Source organism: Syngnathoides biaculeatus, chromosome 19 (assembly GCF_019802595.1).
Source record: "Syngnathoides biaculeatus isolate LvHL_M chromosome 19, ASM1980259v1, whole genome shotgun sequence".
NCBI classification, from domain to species: Eukaryota; Metazoa; Chordata; class Actinopteri; order Syngnathiformes; family Syngnathidae; genus Syngnathoides; species Syngnathoides biaculeatus.
The window spans coordinates 17,557,263-17,574,319 of NC_084658.1; the positions used below are offsets into that span (position 1 = coordinate 17,557,263).

Consider the following 17,057-nt stretch of genomic DNA (forward strand, 5'->3'; position numbering starts at 1 on the left):
AAGACAAAAATGAAAAGCAGCAAAATGCAACGTCTCAGACTCGATAAGAGGGGAGGGGTCAAAAAAAAAAAAGGGGGCGGATATGCCGTCACAATTTGGCTACGTAACACTTCCGAGCCACACTTTCACAATGAAGCTCCATGACGCGACCGGGAAAGGTTAATGTTCAGTCAAATCGCCCATCAATAAGGACGCGGAGGTTTTCATACTTCATTTTACATCTCGTTAGATCTCATTATATCTAGCCTTTTGGCTCTCCGAGTGGTTAAGTGGTACATTTTAAAAGTCGCGTTTAACGCCCCCCCCCCCCACACACACACACACACTTACGGCCGAATGCTCGAATGTATGGTAACTGATAACTGAACTATTAACACACTCGGTGATGTGCTGTCTTTTTTTTTGTTGTTGTTTGAATGTTTTAAGGGGTTGCGGCGTCATCGCGCTCCATTTGACCGTGTAGGTGTGCGAGCGCACTTCCGGTGAATCCAAGGTTGTTTCCGTCTTTCTCTTTCCCGTCACTCGTTCACTGGTCACGCACGCTGAGTTGCGACGAGCTCGTCCAAGTCGTCCTTTAAGTGTCGCTGGTGCCGTCCCAACATTTGGTTTTGCTTCTCAAGTTGTTTGCGCTCGTTTTATTTCCACTTTTGTGTTGGTCTCGCGATTAGCCGCTTAGCTTCTTCGTTAGCCGCCTTTCAGTTCGCATTCAATCAAAAAAAAAAATAAAATAAAAAATCATGGACCAAAGTGGAGTCGCTGCTCACACGCCCAAGGTAAGCGTGCTTTACTTTGAAATTTGTCCTTTTAAAATGACATTTTTGTCCAACAGAACAATATTTTGAAGCCTGCTAGCTTGGAGAGAACCCTCCCCCCCCCCCCCCCCCCACAAAAAAAACAACAACTATTTGAACAGTTTTGGAATGGCAGCCAAGATGGCCTCCATCATGCACGTCATCGGCATTTGAACGCCGAGGCGTCAACGATCCAGTTGTACTTAATTCTTGTTTGACGGTATATTAGTTAACTTAAAAAGTGCGCGGATGGGCGTGCCCGGCATTGTTTTGTGGCGACGTTCTCGTGCGTCGCTGAAGGCCAGACTGCCCAAACTGGTTTCTGGTTGAACTTTGAACCCACGACCCCACCAGTGGTCACCAACCAGGCCAAAATTCACTTCATTGCTCACAAAAGTGTCATTTATGAAACATCTTTTTCATCTGACCGTGTCAGCGATGTCGAGTGACAGACGGAACAAATAAATGCTCTTTTCTTACATGCAAGGATGTACATCATTTACGGGCGCCTCCATTATTTCCCAGCAGTTTACCTTGTCGGTGCGCCATGAGATTTTTTTTTTTTTTGAAATATAAAACATGTGCCTTGGCCAAATCAAGGTCACACAGTGAACCTCGTGGCGGTCCGCACGGTCTTCCATCTTTCCCCATTCTTACCACATTCTAAAAAGAAGCCAAATTTGAAATGTTGGGAGTTGAACGACCTTCTCTCCCTCCCTTCCTTCCTCCCTTCAGAGCCCGTGGGGCGCCACGACGGGGACGACGGCGGCGACGTGCTCCCTGGCGGATGTGATGAGCGAGCAGCTGGCCAGGCAGCTGCAAGAAGACGACGGCAACGCTTCCAGCCCCAGCAGGTCAGTTGCCGTGTTCTTATGCTCTCAGATATGTATTAATACAGAAGTGCGGTACGGTATCTCGACTTAGAAACGCCTCTACTAACAAAAAATTTTGATTGCGAAAGGAAAAAAAATAGGCTCTGGATTCGCACCCCGCCAAATTCCCCCGAACGGAAACGTCCTGCATCTTGGTTTGTGTGGCGGCTCTCCCATTGGCTAGGGGGGGACCTCAATCGTTCCCATGATGCATTGCGTTTCCCTCGGGCACTCGACTCACGCCGGCGCTAGAAATCGTGCGTACATGGTTGGCGTCAATCTAAAGATAAATTCAGCCAGTAAATCTGTATTTTCACGTCTTGCTTTGTTTTTACTTGAAAATAATGTTAAAAGGCAACGTTGACCGTGGACGAAAAATCAAAATCCATGCCCAGATGATCGCGACGTCGTACGCGCGTCGGCCGCAGCCTTCTTCCAATGTCGTCCGTCCGCGCTCACTCGCCGATTCTGATGATGTCGTTATTCAGCTCGCCGTCTATGTTGCCCAGCGACGACGCGGCGGACACGACTAGCGACTTGATGCTGGCGCAGATGCTTCAGATGCAGTTTGACCGAGAGTTCGACGATCAGCTGCGTCGAGAGGAGAAGAAGTTCAACGGAGACAGTAAAGGTAGCGCAGGCCGCCGCCGCTTAGCGACAACCAAATGCGCTTCATATTCAGATGAAGGCTTAAAGTTTATTGATGGAGACGCGGGCTGGCGCTTCACTCGTAGCTTCCGCACCTCACTGAACACTTGACGAGACGACGAAAACGTGTGTTCTAGTGTCCATCTCCTTCGAGAACTTCCGCATGGTTCATCCTTACGAGGACAGCGACAGCTCCGAGGACGAGGTGGACTGGCAGGACACCAGAGACGACCCCTACAGGGCAGGTAACGCCACTGCGACGCCGCAAAGACCTCGCGCTCTCAATTTGCACATATCCCCCCCCCCCCCCCCCCCCCCCCCCCCCCCCAGCCAAGCCCCAGACTGCCCCCAGAAGAGGTTTCGCCGGGAAAGGCAAAAATATCACCACCAAGCACGACGCCGTCGCCTGTGGCAGGAAGAACACGGCGCGCATGGACAACGTAAGGCGCTTTGCATCGTCGCCGTGGGGGGGACGGGGGGGGGTCGATTGGGCGTCATCATTCAAAAGAAAACATTTGACACACTGTAGACGCACAGGAAGTTGTTGGCGTGTGTGTATTTATTGTTGTTTTTGTTTTTGTGTGGAGTTCGCCCCCGAGGTGCAGGTCGGCGACGGTCTGGGCATGGACCTCAAGCTGTCCAATCAGGTCTTCAACGCTCTCAAGCAGCACTGCGCCAGCGAGCAGCGGCGAAGCGCCCGGCTGCACGAAAAGAAGGAGCACTCCACCGCCGTGCGTCGCCTTTTGTGGATGTTAGGAAAGGCAAAGCCAAAATGCTTCCTCGCTTGTCTTTTGCCATCAGGAGCAAGCGGTGGACCCCCGCACTCGTCTTCTGATGTACAAGATGGTCAACGCCGGCGTGCTGGACAGCATCAACGGCTGCATCAGCACCGGAAAGGAGTCGGCGGTCTTCCACGCCAACGGGGGAAGGTCGGTCGGTCGGCCGGCCGACCGCCTCGGCTGCCGCGCCGCAGATGTGCTCAACCCGCTCGTGTTTGCGCGCAGCCTGGACGAGCGGCCCGTCCCGGACGAGGTGGTCCTCAAGGTGTTCAAGACCACCCTCAACGAGTTCAGGAACCGGGACCGCTACATCAAGGACGACTACCGCTTCGTCGACCGCTTCACCAAACTCAACCCCCGCAAGATCATCCACTTGTGGGCCGAGAAGGAGATGCACAACCTCAGCAGGTAGAGGAGAGGGGGGGGGGAAAAAAAAAAAAAAAAAAAATCACTTCCGTCCCTTCATTCACAAGCCACATCGGTGGAAAACTGGCCAAATTCGCGAAGAAGGACACAAAAACCTCGCGTGTTATGACTTTCTCGGCCACGTTTGCGTGTAGGATGAAGGCGGCGGCCATCCCGTGCCCGGACGTGGTCCTGCTGAGGAAGCACATCCTGGTCATGTCCTTCGTCGGGCGAGACCACGTCCCCGCGCCCAAACTCAAGGACGTGGTGCTGAGCCGCGATGACATGAAGGAGGCCTTCCAACAGGTTTTGCACGTACGTACGCACGCACGGACGACCCCCCCCCCCCCCCCCCCCCGAAAGAAGAAGAAGAAGAAAAAAAAAAATCCACCCGATGTCGCGCAGATGATGCAGACGCTGTACACCGAGTGTCGCTTGGTCCACGCCGACCTCAGCGAGTACAACATGTTGTGGCATCAACAAAAGGTGAGCAACTCGCCTTCTTGTCTCATTTTGAAATGTAGTTTTTCCCCCTTTGTCCCAAATTCTTCATCACCCCCCCCCCCCCCCCCCCCCACTTGGGTCACAAATGCTCTCCCCGCTTTTCCAGGTGTGGTTGATCGACGTGAGCCAATCGGTGGAGCCGACTCACCCCCACGCCCTGGAGTTCCTCTTCCGGGACTGCAGGAACGTTTCCACGGTAACAAGCACGCGCACAGGCGCAGTGACAGCCGCACAACTGTGTGTACGTGTGTGTAGTTCTTCCAGAAGCGAGGAGTGAGCGAGGCCTTGAGCGTCTTCGAGCTTTTCAACGCCGTGTCGGGACTCGACATTCCCGTCGGTGCGGGAAACGAGGCGGAGTTCGTTGCCCAGGTAACGCTCAACTAAAATGTCCAATTATAGGTCGTCGTTAGGTCGAGCCAATCGGGCATTTTGTTTCAGTTGGTCAAAGTCTGGTCTTAAAAGGGGGTCACGCGGCGCTTTTGCGCTCCTCCTCCCCGTCCGACGAGCACGTTTGTGTTTTTCAGATCGTGGCGTTGGAGAAGCGCAACGAGGACCACGTGCAGCGGCGAGGAAAGAAAGCGTTCGCCCTGGAGGCGGAGGACCCTCCGTTAGAGGCGGACGCCGACGACTAGCCCGCCGCCTCGCCCTCGCTTTGTTTCTCTGGCTCCATCGCCGCCGCGTCGACGCCGCCTCCGAAAGGCCCCGCCCGCTCACCTCGCTCCCCCGGCGCCGGGCGCATTTGACGCTTTTCCCGTTATGGTCACGCTCAGGCTTGGGGGGGCAGCGTGTTCCTCGCGTGTACTTTGTGATGAGGAAGACCGACGGACGGAACTGAAAATAAAAGATGCGCTCACAACTGAAACAAATTTGTTTCCGATTCAAATTTGAACAAGACGCACGGCGGCCGTGGTGACGTATTCTTACGGGAAAACTTTTCAACTTGATATTTATTCCACGCAAGCATCACAACATTTAGCACTCAACAAATCAAGTTTCAAACTGAACACGAAAAACTCAAAACGCTGTCAGCCACGCGTGTGCATCCCGACCTTTACGGTGCCGAAGTCGTCGCGGTGATGTTTGCTGCCGGCCTGGCCGTCCCTTCGCTAGTTCTTTTTCCTTTTCTCTTTGTTCATGCCGCAGTCGTCGTCTCATTGGTTGTCCCGAGGCGCGACTGTTCAGCCATCATCATCATCCTCCTCCTCTCTGGTAGCCAAAATGTCCGCCGTCGTCCTCGCTCAGGCCCGCGTCGTTCTGGTAACAGAAGTCGCTTTCCGGGTAGAGTCCGGCGTCCCCCTCCTGGGGGTCGTCGAAGCGTTGATAGGAGCTGGCGCGCGCTTCCTCCTGGCGAGCGTCCACCTCCAGCGAGCTGTGCCGCACGCCGTAGAAAACGTAGATCAGCAGGCCTGACGGCGGAAAACAGAGGAAACGCGTTTGATGGGGGGGACCGGCCAAGTCGGTCGAGGTTCCCGGACTCACCGACGGCGCACCAGACGGTGAAACGCGCCCACGTGAGCGCCGACAACTTGAGCATCAGGTAGGTGTTGACCAAGATGGCCGCCGCCGGGACAAAGGGCACGCAGGGCGCCGCGTAGTCCAAGCGCCGTCCGCTCTGAGGCTGGCGCGCCACCGCGATCAAAAGCGCGGCCATGGCGGCGGCCGTCAGCGCCGCCGCGAGACCCCAGACGGCGGCGGCCCCCGTTCCACGCTCGACGCCGAAGATGACGGCGCTCCACAGCAGGAAAGACAGCGCGAAGAAAGCCAGCGTGCAGCGTGTCGCCGTGCGCCCGCTCGATGTCGTGGGCCGAGCCGCCGCCGCCGCGACGCCCGGAAATCTAGGCGGCCGCGACGCGAGGTCCGTTTGGGACTCGTCACCGGAGGGAACTGAACACAAATCAAGTTCGATTGGACCGCGAGGGAAGAGAATTGGAGAACCCGGGGGCGCTACGTGGGCCGAGTCGCTCCAAACGTTTGACAGTTTCTCTGAACGGCAAAACGCGGCGTTACCGTGGAGCTCGGGGCCGTCTCCCGCCTCGCCGTCGGGCTGGTAGCGTAGCAGCAGCACGCACACGCTGACCAGCGTGTACGCCAGCAGCGTGCCGATGGACATCATCTCCATCAGGTCGCGCAGACTCACCAGCAGCGCCACGAGCGACGCCAGGAAGCCCGAAAGGACGCACGCCGCCACCGGCGTGCGCGTCCGCGGCGACACGGCCGACAGGCCCCTGCGGCCACCCGTGGCAAGACAGCCGCATCACCGTATCGCATCATGTTGCGTGTTGCTCGTTTTCAGTCTCGCCACGAGAATTGTGCCGTCGCATGTTTTCAGTTTCGTGTTGCGCGCGGCGACCGACCTGAAGAGCAGCCCGTCGGCCGCCATGGCGTAGATGACGCGCGGCATGGGGAAGAGCGAGCCCAGCAGCGAGGCGCCGAGGCCGGCGAGGGATCCCGCCGCCGCCGCGTACTTCCCCAACAGGAAGCCGCGCGCAGCGAACATTTCCACGAGCGGCGCCGAGCCGTCGATGAGGTCGTAGGGGACCATCAGGGTCAGGATGACGCTCACCTGCGGGAAGGGATTTGGGGGGGGGGGGGGTCAGTTGCACCCGATTGCTTTTTTTTTTTTTTTTTTTAACATTTGAAAACACAGAAATTTGGCGTCCGAGCACGCGTACGTTACTGACCGACACGTAAGCGCAGAGACACGTGAGCAGCGAGGCGGTGATGGCGTAGGGAATGGCGCCGGCGGGGTTCCGCGCCTCCTCCCCCGCGGTGGCGATGATGTCGAAGCCGATGAAGGCGTAGAAGCAGGTGGCCGCGCCCCGCGTCACCTGAACGCGAACCCGCCCCGGGTCACCGCGAGGACGGAAAGGACAAAACGACGGGCGACTCACCCCCGACCAGCCGTAGGGCAGAAAGCGGCCGTCCTCCCAGTTCTCGGCGGAGAGGAAGAAAAGGCCGGCCGTGACGACGAAGACCCAGACCAGCGCGTTGATCCCGTTCAGGACGTTGTTGAGGCCCGCCGAGTTGCGCGCGCCCAGCGCCACCACCAGCGTGACCAGCAGCACGATCAGCATGGCCAGCGGGTCGGGAAACGTGCGCTCGCCTTGGCCTGCCGCCGACACGCACCTTTTTTTGAGCGCTCTCGCGACATCTCAAACTAGAACGTCTTGTTTTTCACGTACTCGGCGGGCGGGCGGGCACCCACCCAGTCCCGCGAGCGTGCCCAGGTGCGCCGCGACGTAGCGGCCGACGCCGCGGTCGGCCAGCGAGTCCAAGACGGCGCTGAGGGCCGACGCCCCCGCCGCCGTCCCGATCAGGTACTCCAGGATCAGGTTCCAGCCGATCAGGAAGGCCACCGACTCCCCCACCGTCACGTAGCTGTACGTGTACGCCGAGCCCGTCGTCTTGGGAACGCGCACGCCGAGCTCCGCGTAGCAGACGCCTGCGGGCACGCGCAAAGTCACAAGCGAAGGCTTGGCTTGAGCAACTTTCCAACGACGTCGCCACAGTCCTTAGGCCAATCGGATAACGATAGGAAGAAAAACAAAACAAAACAAAAACAAAAAACATCAACATCGCTTCATCTGTCGTCTGTCTTCTCTGACCTCCATGACACACAAGACGGCGTCACTGGAAACCTGTCCGGTGGCCGCCATATTGCATGTGGCGAAGCGGCGGCGGCCTCATCGACATGAGTTCCGACGCCAATGTGATGAGGGGGTGCACACTTGTGCAACCACATCACCTCTTTCCGGCGACTTTTCATTTGTGCACTTTTTCCCACGCGTCCACTCACCCGACAGAACGGAGGCGGCGGCGGCGACGACGAACGACAGGACGACGCCCGGCCCGGCCACAGACTTGGCCACCAGCCCGGCGACCACGTACATGCCGGTGCCCGCGCAGCTGCCCACGCCCAGCGACACCAAGTCCAGGGCGCTCAGCGCCTGGGCCAGACCCGACGGCTCCTCGCCCCCCCGCGCCGTGGCCCCCGCGGGCTTGGTGCGCAGAAGCCGCCGGCGCCAGGCGTCCGTCCGGGACGACATGGGGGGGGGGGGCTCACTTCCTCAAGGACGCCATCCTCTGGACAAAAAAAATAAAACTTTATCCAGTGAGGACGCAAATATGCCGGCAACTTCTGGACTACAATCAAAAGGAAAATCAAAATCACAAAAAAAAAAAAGATGGACAAACTGTCACCTTTGACATTTTGCAGAATCAAATCAGTTCAAATGCAAGAAATGACCAAAAATAAAATGCATCAAATGACTAAAAAGAAAAAAAAAAAAACTTGGTCCGATCGAAAGTCTGCAAAAAAAAAAAAAAAAAAAAAAGCCTGAAAAATCATGACAAATCTTTTGCTTCCATTGATGTGACCTGTGAGCTTCAAGTATGAATAATATAGTCTGCTTGCAAAAGTGTGCACACCCTCTTGTTACCAGGGCTGACACTGTGATGGCATTCAAGTGTACGTTAGGGTGGGGGTCTAGCAAACACGTATCCCCGTTCCAAACAAAGTTCTGATGTTCTAGTGGGCTTTCTCCCCCCCAAAGTTTGACCGAGCGGAAGGTGCCACAAGCGACTGGCTGAAGAAAAGCAGACCCAAAGCGGGATGGAGCGGAAATTGTTTTTGACTCATTTGGACGCGGGTGTGTGGACTTTTTACATGCGTTCTGTCCGTCTATTCGTTTGACGGCAGCGCTCAAAAATGAAAAGTCACAGCAAATAAAGGAAAAAAAAAAAAGGGGAGCGCTTCTTACCAGTTGATGTGCGATGGAAGGACGGCAGGATGAACGGAGGACGGACGGACGAGCGCAACGAGCTCCAGAAGCCGTCACGCGATCTCGTCGGCCGGCCGAGCGAGACGCCTTCCCTGAAATATTCATGGAGAGCGCAGATCAACTTTCAAGTCACAAAAACAAAATGTCTGGGATTACTTTGCATGACTTATTTCATAAAGTGTCGTCGTCATGACACCCAAAAGCTAATTTTTTTTTTTTTAACAGCAAAATAAAAAAAGGACGTCAAAGGCAAACTGCACTACGTCGGGCTGACTGGTCCATTTAGATTAATAATTAAAAAAAAAAAAACTCACAACGGGCGCAAAAACTGGTACATGGTCCCAGTACCCTCCCTGAGGAACTCCCCTAACTTGAGAACAAACAAAGCGTTTGACCAAACTGCAGGAAAGGAAAATGCGGGTGGTGGTATGCGCGGTGAGTGAGCAGGGTCAACCGGCATTCGGGAGGAGCACCCCAAGCATCCAAAGGAGGGGGGGGGGGGGGGCGAATGCTGCTGCCCTTCCACCAGCGCATCAAGAGTCAGATGACCGCCATCGTCACGCCACTCCACAAAGCGGCTTCTCACGTTTCTTCCTTTCTTCAGTCCCGCTTGGGCAGAAGCCCAAACCAGTTTCAAATCTGCAACCCTCTCATCTGTGAGGAAGACGTTTGGACCACTCCTCCGATGTGCTTCCCTCTTTTCGATTACTTTTTTTGAAACTCAAATGCGGGTAAAAAACTTTTGACAGAGTTCCATCCACAAGCTCGCTGTTTGTCTCCACCTAGTGGCGGCCGAGCGGAATGCCGGAAATCTCAAGAGTCACAGTAGCGATATTTCTCACACACACACACACACACACACACACCACACACACACACACACACACACACACACACACACACACACACACACACACACACACACACATATATAAATTAAGCCCAGACAGTTAAGCAGTGACACCCAATAAGAAAAGATATCTCCCAGAATGTGTTTTTGCATTTTTATTTGCGAGTCCCGACGGTCGGTCAGTCGGTCGGTCTAGTCTTCCGCTTCGGACTGGTCGTCATCCTGGCTAATCTGAAAGTAGCGCAACTGGTACGTTTCCTTGTCGGAGGCGACCACTCGCAGCCAATCGCGCAGGTTGTTCTTCTTCAAGTACTTCTTGGTCAGGTACTTCAAATACCTGCAGGGGGGTGTCAAGACGCGCAGCTTTCAGTACGGGGAATACGCGGCCGGCCGCTTTCTCTCGTTCGCCACCTTTTGGAGAAGCGCTTCTCAGACGCGACGTGGATTTTGTTCTTGGCGCGGGCGACGGACACCACGTTGGCCAGATTGCCGGTCTTGCCGTTCACCTTTATCCTCTCCTTCAGGAACTTTTCCTATCGGGCACAGCGCAGTCACACGCTAGGGAAGAGAACCCTAGCGCCAGGGGGAGCTAGGGAAGGGGGGCCCTAGTCCGACAGCCCCGTTAGCGCCTTACAACAACAACAACATTTGTCACCCCCCCCCCCCGTCCACTTTTTTTTTTTTTTTCCCCCATTTGAAAATGCTTACAAAGTTGGCAGAGTCCAGGATGCCATCCTCGACAGGGTGGCTCAGATCCAGGCTAAACTTCCAGCCGGGCGACTTTTTGCTCTTCTTCTTCTTCTGCTGCTGAATCTGTCGCAGCAAGCGCACACGTCAGAACGTTGGAGCGCTCCGAACGAAATGACTTGCTCAGTCACTTCTTGAGCCTTTCCAATCAACAGTGACGATTACAGTGAGTTATGCCCCATACGGTGCTCTCAATATATCGTGAACGTCAGTCCCACGATAACGTATGTCTATACGGGACATTAGCATAAAAGTACACGACCGCATCACGGATGGACGTAGCGCTAATTGCTAAGTGCTTGGATTCCTTTGGCAAAATACTCAAGTAGGCTCCACCCGTTTTCACAAATTATTATTAGTCAAAAGGAAACTGCTCTGACTTGAAGTATTTTTCACAAAGTGAACTAAAAAAAATAAGACTGAATGGCTCGTTGGCCATCAAAAGTGAAGTCGCTATCTTGATCCTGCCAAAACAAGCGTGCCGACCTGTGCGGCGTTGGTGGCCGTGAGAAAACGTTCCACAGTTAAGTCAAAAAGATTTATTTTGACACCAATTTAAATTTTGGGGTTTTTTTTTTTTCAATTTTCTGATGAGATTAATTGACTTGAACAAAGTTTTGTTCCCGGTTGTTGTTGTTGTTGTTGACTGTTTACTCTCTGCTTGACCTTGATAGGCGTTTAGTGACGTCAATATTTTCCCAAAACTTCATCAGTGGATAAACAAGAACACACTTTGTTAGGTTTATGATGAATTTCATAATACAGAACTCAAAAAGTTGCATTTGATTTTCAAATGCGAGGAAACAAGTTTCAATTTTCAGTCTGAAATAGGACGTCACAGACAACAAATGAACAAAATGCATTTTGCATGTATTTGCCCATTGTGAGTTCTTATTTCCAAAACTATATTGGATTGACCTCAAATTGAATGTTTTTAAGACAAAAAAAATGCTTAGTTTCTTGCTGTTGTGATGACAGTGCTTCACAGCGTATTTGGGGAAAAATTAACATGTCATGGATGGAAATCGGGCCCTAGCTCATATGCAAGCTATCTTGCTAATCACACTGTTCTGTCTTTCCATTTCACTTCGCGTTTTTGGGATTTCCAAGTCCAATTAAAAACCCTTCATGTTACCAGAAAAAAAACAAACGTCAAACTCACACGACCAGTTTGAATTCTACATGCCAAACGTTGAGAAAAAAACACGCCATCATCTAACCTGTAAAGCATACTGCGTACGTTTTGGGAGTACCAAGATGGCGCCCACGTGGATTCGACCGACGTACCGCAAGACGTGTATATGCTGTCCAGTTTTTTGTTTTGTTTTTTTTTAAATTTAGATCAGTGTTTTTCAACGACAGCAAAGCTAACCTAGTCTGGCAACTTGTACTTCATTTAAAGAAACAAATGTTGCCTTTTCAACGTTTGGAGTCTGCCGAGGGAACACGTGTCGCACACGTTCGTTGTTAGCAAGCGCCTTTGAAGATAAAAATCAGTTCTAGTTTGCATTAAAAAAAAAAATCAACCAGGAGCGGGAATTGCTTGCTTTACGTATGAAACAAAGTGTAAACATGAAAAAATAAAATTAAACGCAGCGGCGCAGTCCTTACTTACCGGAGCCATGTTAGGAGGACGAACCGGAAAGAAAGATGCCGGAAATGACGCAAGAAGTGGAGGCCTTCACTCGCCTTACCAAATATGGGTAGTGCAACAAAAGTAAAACTTGAAAAAATAATTACCAGCTGGTTTGATTGTATCGATTAAGCTGTTCCGTCATATTGTTCTGTTTCGTTAGGGAAAAAATAGTTTATGTGCTCATGTCAATCATTATGATTGCCCCCCCCCCCACGTGACGTCCACGCGAGACTTGAGCTCACGTTTAGCGTTCATACGTGACTCAAAACATGCACCACGTGGAAAGATTCTCTTGCTGACTGCCTGCATCATCATTCATATTTATTCTTTCGTTGCCGGAAGTCTTCAACGTCATGGCGAGGAATTAAGACATCGAATTAAATGGCGCTTTCTTAACCATGCAGTAATTTGGCCACGCCAAACAAAGGACCCCAAGTTTCCTTTTTAAAAAAAAAAAAAAAATTGGAGCTAACTAACGGGCACAACCCATCAGGTTGTTATTCTTCAAGTACAAGCTTGGTGACAAATCTGAAAGGTTTTGGTTGCTGCATTGAGTACCAAAAAAAAAAAAAAAAAAAAAAAAAAAAAAGACATGGTGAAAACATGACATTAGCCTTCAGAAAGACGCTAGCCTCGTGATGTGCCATTATTAGTGTATAATATTGATGATATATCACCATGCTTTGTATAGTGCAGAAAAAAAGTACATCAATTGGGATTGTTACTCACTACAAGTTTGTGTACTAGTGCAAGAAACAAGTAGAGGTGTGAGAAATAGAACAACATTGGCAACTATTGTGATTATTCCTTCCAGTTATGAACTTCATGTTCAAATCTTCAGATTTTCAGCCTCTTACCAGAAAAACTTTTGTCATTCTCCGTGAAAGTCGGACGACATTTTTGACTTCCCAACGGAACAAACCAAGAACTGAACCGTCGCCATTTTACGGTCCGTTTGAAGTAATGTCCTGTTTTTCTTAAGAAATGGACTGCAAGTGATGAATGTTATTTGAATCAGATGAATAAAAATAAACCAAATCAATATCAGTGGCAGCTCGAAATGATCTTTTACGTACAAAACTCTCACATTTGCTGCTGTTGTTCAGTAGAAAACGAGCTTGAATTGCACACCGGTCAAAAACCTGAAGTAGGAACAAGAACCTATTCGTGCTTGGAATTTTTTCGGCGCCGAATCCAGATACAAGTCCGTAAAGCCACGGCCGGCGACCGGTTCAGGGCGTAGTCCGCTTTCGCTCGGGCTCGGGCGGACACGACGAGGCGTGTCGAGAACAGACGAATACGCAAAGGGCCCGGGGCCCCGTCCAGGGTACGAAGTGCGCTCGGCAAAAAGACTGACAAAAGCAGAGCGCGTCCATTTGTTTCAAGGTTTTATTTTCAGCCATCTCCAGTCAGGTGACAAAGGCCTCGAGTGAACAAAAAGTTTGCGGCCGCCACCCTCCCCAAACCCCATTTGAGTCCCTCAAACAGAAAGCTCACTGCAAAGCGCCTCCGCGTGGGCCAAGCTCACACTGCATTCCGCCTGCGCCTCTTGGATCGGTCAAAAAAAAAAAAAAAAAAAGCAAGAAAAGAAAAACGACACTCGTTTAGTATTGGGAGGATGGCCGGGGACGACTGACTGACTGACGGACGGACGGCCGGCCGGCCCCGTTGGTTGAGGGGAGGGGACAGAAATCACTTGCGCGCGACTACCAAAATTTTGTAGGGGGGTTGGGGGGGGGGACGGGACTTCCTGGTTTGGGAATTTGGGGTGAGTCTCAAGCGCCCGCTGCCGTCCCCAACATGCCATTGACGGACAAGCTCGCCGCTACGGGGGCGCCCCCGAGCGGACCTTATTATCTAGCGACCCCTCGCCTCGCCCGAAAAGATGGCAACCGAGAGAATACGAACAGACAAAAAATTAAAACAAAAAGCTGAATCCCATTGTTGTTATTTCAACATTCAGGAACGTGAGCAACACTGTGAAGGCCAAAACAAGCGCAAGCCGCGAGCAGATTTTTTTTTTCCCCCCCTCCAGTCGTTTTCTAGAAAGTCGACGCGATCGGGCGGCGAGTCGATCCCGACCGAATACTCCCGCGGCGATGACAGAAAGCAAAATGGGAGCAAGAAAAGGAAAAAAAAAAAAAAAACAATCGAGAAGTGACAAAAGATGATTTGAGGTTGTCAGTGAAGGCCGACGCTTTGGTGACAGAAGAACCAATGAGAATGCAAGACTGGTTGTGGGCGGTGCTCGTCGCCGGGGCTGCAAAGTCCGTCCGCTTATTTGTTGGTCAGGACCTTGGTCGCCACGGCGCACTCCTCCCCCATGGCGGACATCACGGTGACCTGCGAAGCCGGCCACACGTCAACGGCGGGAGCGGGCGGCCACCGCGACGGGAAACTCGTCACTCACCAGAAACTCGTCGCCGGCCTCAAACTTTGACTCGATTTCCTTGCCGACCTCGCTGTCGGGAACGCGGAGGTCCTCGCGGATGTCGCCGTTGTCGGCCATCAAGCACATGAAGTTGTCGGTGATGTTGAGCAGCTGCCGAGCAAACGTTTGGAGTCACGCGTACGTCGACGACAGATGAAACCGCTAAAGTTCACCGAGGTCATTTTGGGCGCGGGCCACAACGGCGTGCCCGCACTCCATCGGGCGCCGTTTTGACGCTGAGCTGCTTCAGCCAAGTGTCGCCAGTTGCCCTCCGTTGTCGAAAACGTGTCGCGTCGGCACCGAGGAAGCATACTTCGGAGGAGCCGCGTTCAAGCCGAGGGCTACGTTTCAGTCGCCAATGCCGTCTCCCCCCCCCCCCCCACCCCCTTCCCCCCGGGACGCCACTGGTGGATTTTTGGTCTTTGCGGTCGAGACGTAAAAAGGTCATTTTGGCCCACCCAAATGAAAACATTGAAAATGTCCTCACGTGGACGGACGACCCGAGTTCCTCAATTACTGCTGCTGGGTCGCCAGCCAGCGCCCGCTTTATTTTATTTTATTTTGAATAGGTTCATAAAAGAAAAGTGTTGACATGCCTGATAGTCGAGCCTCTTGATGGAGGGCACATCCATGTTGTGGGTGGAGGGGCACATGTCTTCATACTTCTTCTGGGTAAAGATGTCGATGCCGGTCAGGTTGACCTGCGGCAAAACGGCAACCGAAGAAACATTTAGCCGACAGACAGGATGGCCGGCGGCCGCGGGGCGTCACCTTGGCGTGGCCGTGCTTGCCGGTCTTGGAGGTGGACATCTCCACGATCTTGCAGGGGCGCCCCTTGAGAACCACGAAGCCGTTCTTGCGCAGGGCCGAGCACTGCATCGGGTACGTGGCCGACGCGCCCGACTCCACTTTGGCGAATTCCAGATCGGGTTCTGACATGGTGAGACGCTTCGGGGCTGCTGAAACGCAAAAACGCCGACCGGCCCGTCAGCCGCGGAGCCGCAACTCAAAAACTTCAACCGGTAATCACAGTTATTTGAACACGTCATTAAATGGTCAATCCCCCCAAAATGTTTTGTTTCAAAAACAGAGCATTTGTTTTCCCAAATGGAGGGAATTTTGCATCGACGGGCTCGAAATGACGACCATTTGGATAACTCGCGTAAAGCGGACCAGTGAGGCCCACTTGAGCCGTTGCATCAATATTCTCACACGTAAACTTGTCTCAATAGCAACAAATACGGAAGTTCAGTCGCTTTTCAGGACAGCGTCTGATGGGCCGTCACGTTCGTTCACCATCTCAAAATTTAATCTGAGACGGGACCAATATTTCCTTGTCCTGATCAGTTTAAGGTCCAATTCACAATGTGCAGAGAAATATGAATGCGGCTTGTTACCCTGACAGCTGACATTCGTCAACTAATTCACCTGTTGTCGACGTTTATCGCCTTCAGATTTTCACGCGCGTTTGTCTGTCAGTCGAGCGAGCGCAACAGCTGATCGAGGCTGACCCGCGAACGGCGTGACGCGACCATTCATGACAAGCTTTGACAAAAGCGCGCAAGAGCAGCAAAAAAAAGACTTTGGGCGACAGTGAAACGTGGACGCGCTGACGACGTGCACGCGTCGACACGAGGCTGCTCGCTCGATTCATTTGCAAACTCAAACAATGCGAACAATTCGGCGCTAGACGCGAACCAAGTCCAACGCGGATCTACTCATTTCACCTACATATGGATATAAAAATTTAAAAAAAAAAAAAAAAATTTTTTTTTTTTTTCCCACAAAGTTTCAGCGGTCTGGCAAGCCGTGGCGTTAGCTTAGGCTAACCAGTGTTAGCACGGGCCGGCCGTGTTTTTCTTTTCGTCGACGCGGCTCGAGCAGATCGCGGCCACGTTTTGAGGACGCCCGCTCGGCGCCGTCTCCGGGCGAGATCGCGAAGCCTCGGCGTCCCGTTATGCGCGCTAGCGCCGCCATTGCTAACGGCGACTAGCCGCCTCCGCCGTCCATTCAATTAAGTCGCCATTAAAAAGGGCCGAGCTCAAGCGCCCCGCCGCGAGGCCCGCACGTGGCGACGCCGAGCCGCCCGGGGTCCGCTCTTACTCGGCCGGCGAGGGCCGACGGGAGGGGGTGGGGGTCCGTTAGCCGAGAGGATGACGAGCGACTTCTTGCGGCCGAGCGACAAGGCCTCGCCCCCCCCCCCCCCCGCATTCAGCCCGCCGTTGCCCCTCGACGCGCCCGCGAAGGCGACGGCTCAGGCCGGCCGGCACCCGGTCGCCGTTCGCTCGCACCGCGCCGGCCGGCCGGCCGGCCGGCACCTGCTCCGCGAACCGTTATTCGCCTTCCCCTCGGCCCCGAGGCACAAACACGCGCCATGCCGCGCTTACCTTCCAAGGAAAAGAGGGGCGAGAGTGCGCATGCGCCGCAAACTTACTGCGCCGGCCGCACACGGACACCGGGGGGAGGGGCCTTAAGTGCCCAGGGGGCGGGGCCTCCGCCAGCGTCGCCTGCCGATCGCGGTGGGCGAACGTTTGGATTGTTGCCCTTCAGGCTACAATTGGGAAGCTTGCATATTGCGATGCTTGTTCATAGCAGTACTTGTGGAACTGGTTG

The 17,057-nt window shown here is 53.2% G+C and overlaps 4 protein-coding genes across 5 annotated transcripts; 1 reads left to right on the top strand and 3 right to left on the bottom strand.

Moving 5' to 3' along the window:
- Positions 1-123: 123 nt before the first annotated feature.
- Positions 124-4,838, top strand: riok3 (RIO kinase 3 (yeast)). 2 transcript variants are annotated; one of them, XM_061805068.1, is made up of 13 exons: positions 124-773; positions 1,527-1,645; positions 2,173-2,294; positions 2,449-2,556; positions 2,642-2,751; positions 2,899-3,042; positions 3,113-3,240; positions 3,316-3,498; positions 3,651-3,810; positions 3,901-3,981; positions 4,106-4,195; positions 4,255-4,368; positions 4,524-4,838. In XM_061805068.1, exons 1-13 carry the CDS (start codon positions 738-740, stop codon positions 4,629-4,631), a joined length of 1,503 nt encoding a protein of 500 aa, XP_061661052.1. In that variant the 5' UTR covers positions 124-737; the 3' UTR covers positions 4,632-4,838. The 2 variants fall into 2 exon arrangements, with proteins under 2 accessions (XP_061661052.1, XP_061661051.1); XM_061805067.1 differs by having other exon boundaries at positions 125-773; positions 2,152-2,294.
- Positions 4,839-4,928: 90 nt separating this feature from the next.
- Positions 4,929-10,444, bottom strand: LOC133492614 (probable cationic amino acid transporter). Its single transcript, XM_061805065.1, has 9 exons — positions 10,339-10,444; positions 8,760-8,872; positions 7,796-8,082; positions 7,205-7,441; positions 6,891-7,108; positions 6,681-6,827; positions 6,354-6,562; positions 5,479-6,224; positions 4,929-5,405 (listed from the first exon to the last, which is right to left on the bottom strand). The coding sequence occupies exons 3-9, from the start codon at positions 8,043-8,045 to the stop codon at positions 5,191-5,193; spliced, it is 2,022 nt and encodes a 673-aa protein (XP_061661049.1). The 5' UTR covers positions 8,046-8,082; positions 8,760-8,872; positions 10,339-10,444; the 3' UTR covers positions 4,929-5,190.
- Positions 9,771-12,118, bottom strand: rpl22l1 (ribosomal protein L22-like 1). Its single transcript, XM_061805070.1, has 4 exons — positions 11,993-12,118; positions 10,339-10,443; positions 10,042-10,163; positions 9,771-9,967 (listed from the first exon to the last, which is right to left on the bottom strand). The coding sequence occupies exons 1-4, from the start codon at positions 11,999-12,001 to the stop codon at positions 9,823-9,825; spliced, it is 381 nt and encodes a 126-aa protein (XP_061661054.1). The 5' UTR covers positions 12,002-12,118; the 3' UTR covers positions 9,771-9,822.
- A 1,266-nt stretch (positions 12,119-13,384) lies between these two features.
- On the bottom strand, positions 13,385-16,986 carry LOC133492917 (eukaryotic translation initiation factor 5A-1-like). The gene is made up of 5 exons (XM_061805752.1): positions 16,832-16,986; positions 15,216-15,403; positions 15,041-15,145; positions 14,424-14,555; positions 13,385-14,356 (listed from the first exon to the last, which is right to left on the bottom strand). The coding sequence occupies exons 2-5, from the start codon at positions 15,381-15,383 to the stop codon at positions 14,291-14,293; spliced, it is 471 nt and encodes a 156-aa protein (XP_061661736.1). The 5' UTR covers positions 15,384-15,403; positions 16,832-16,986; the 3' UTR covers positions 13,385-14,290.
- Positions 16,987-17,057: the final 71 nt, after the last annotated feature.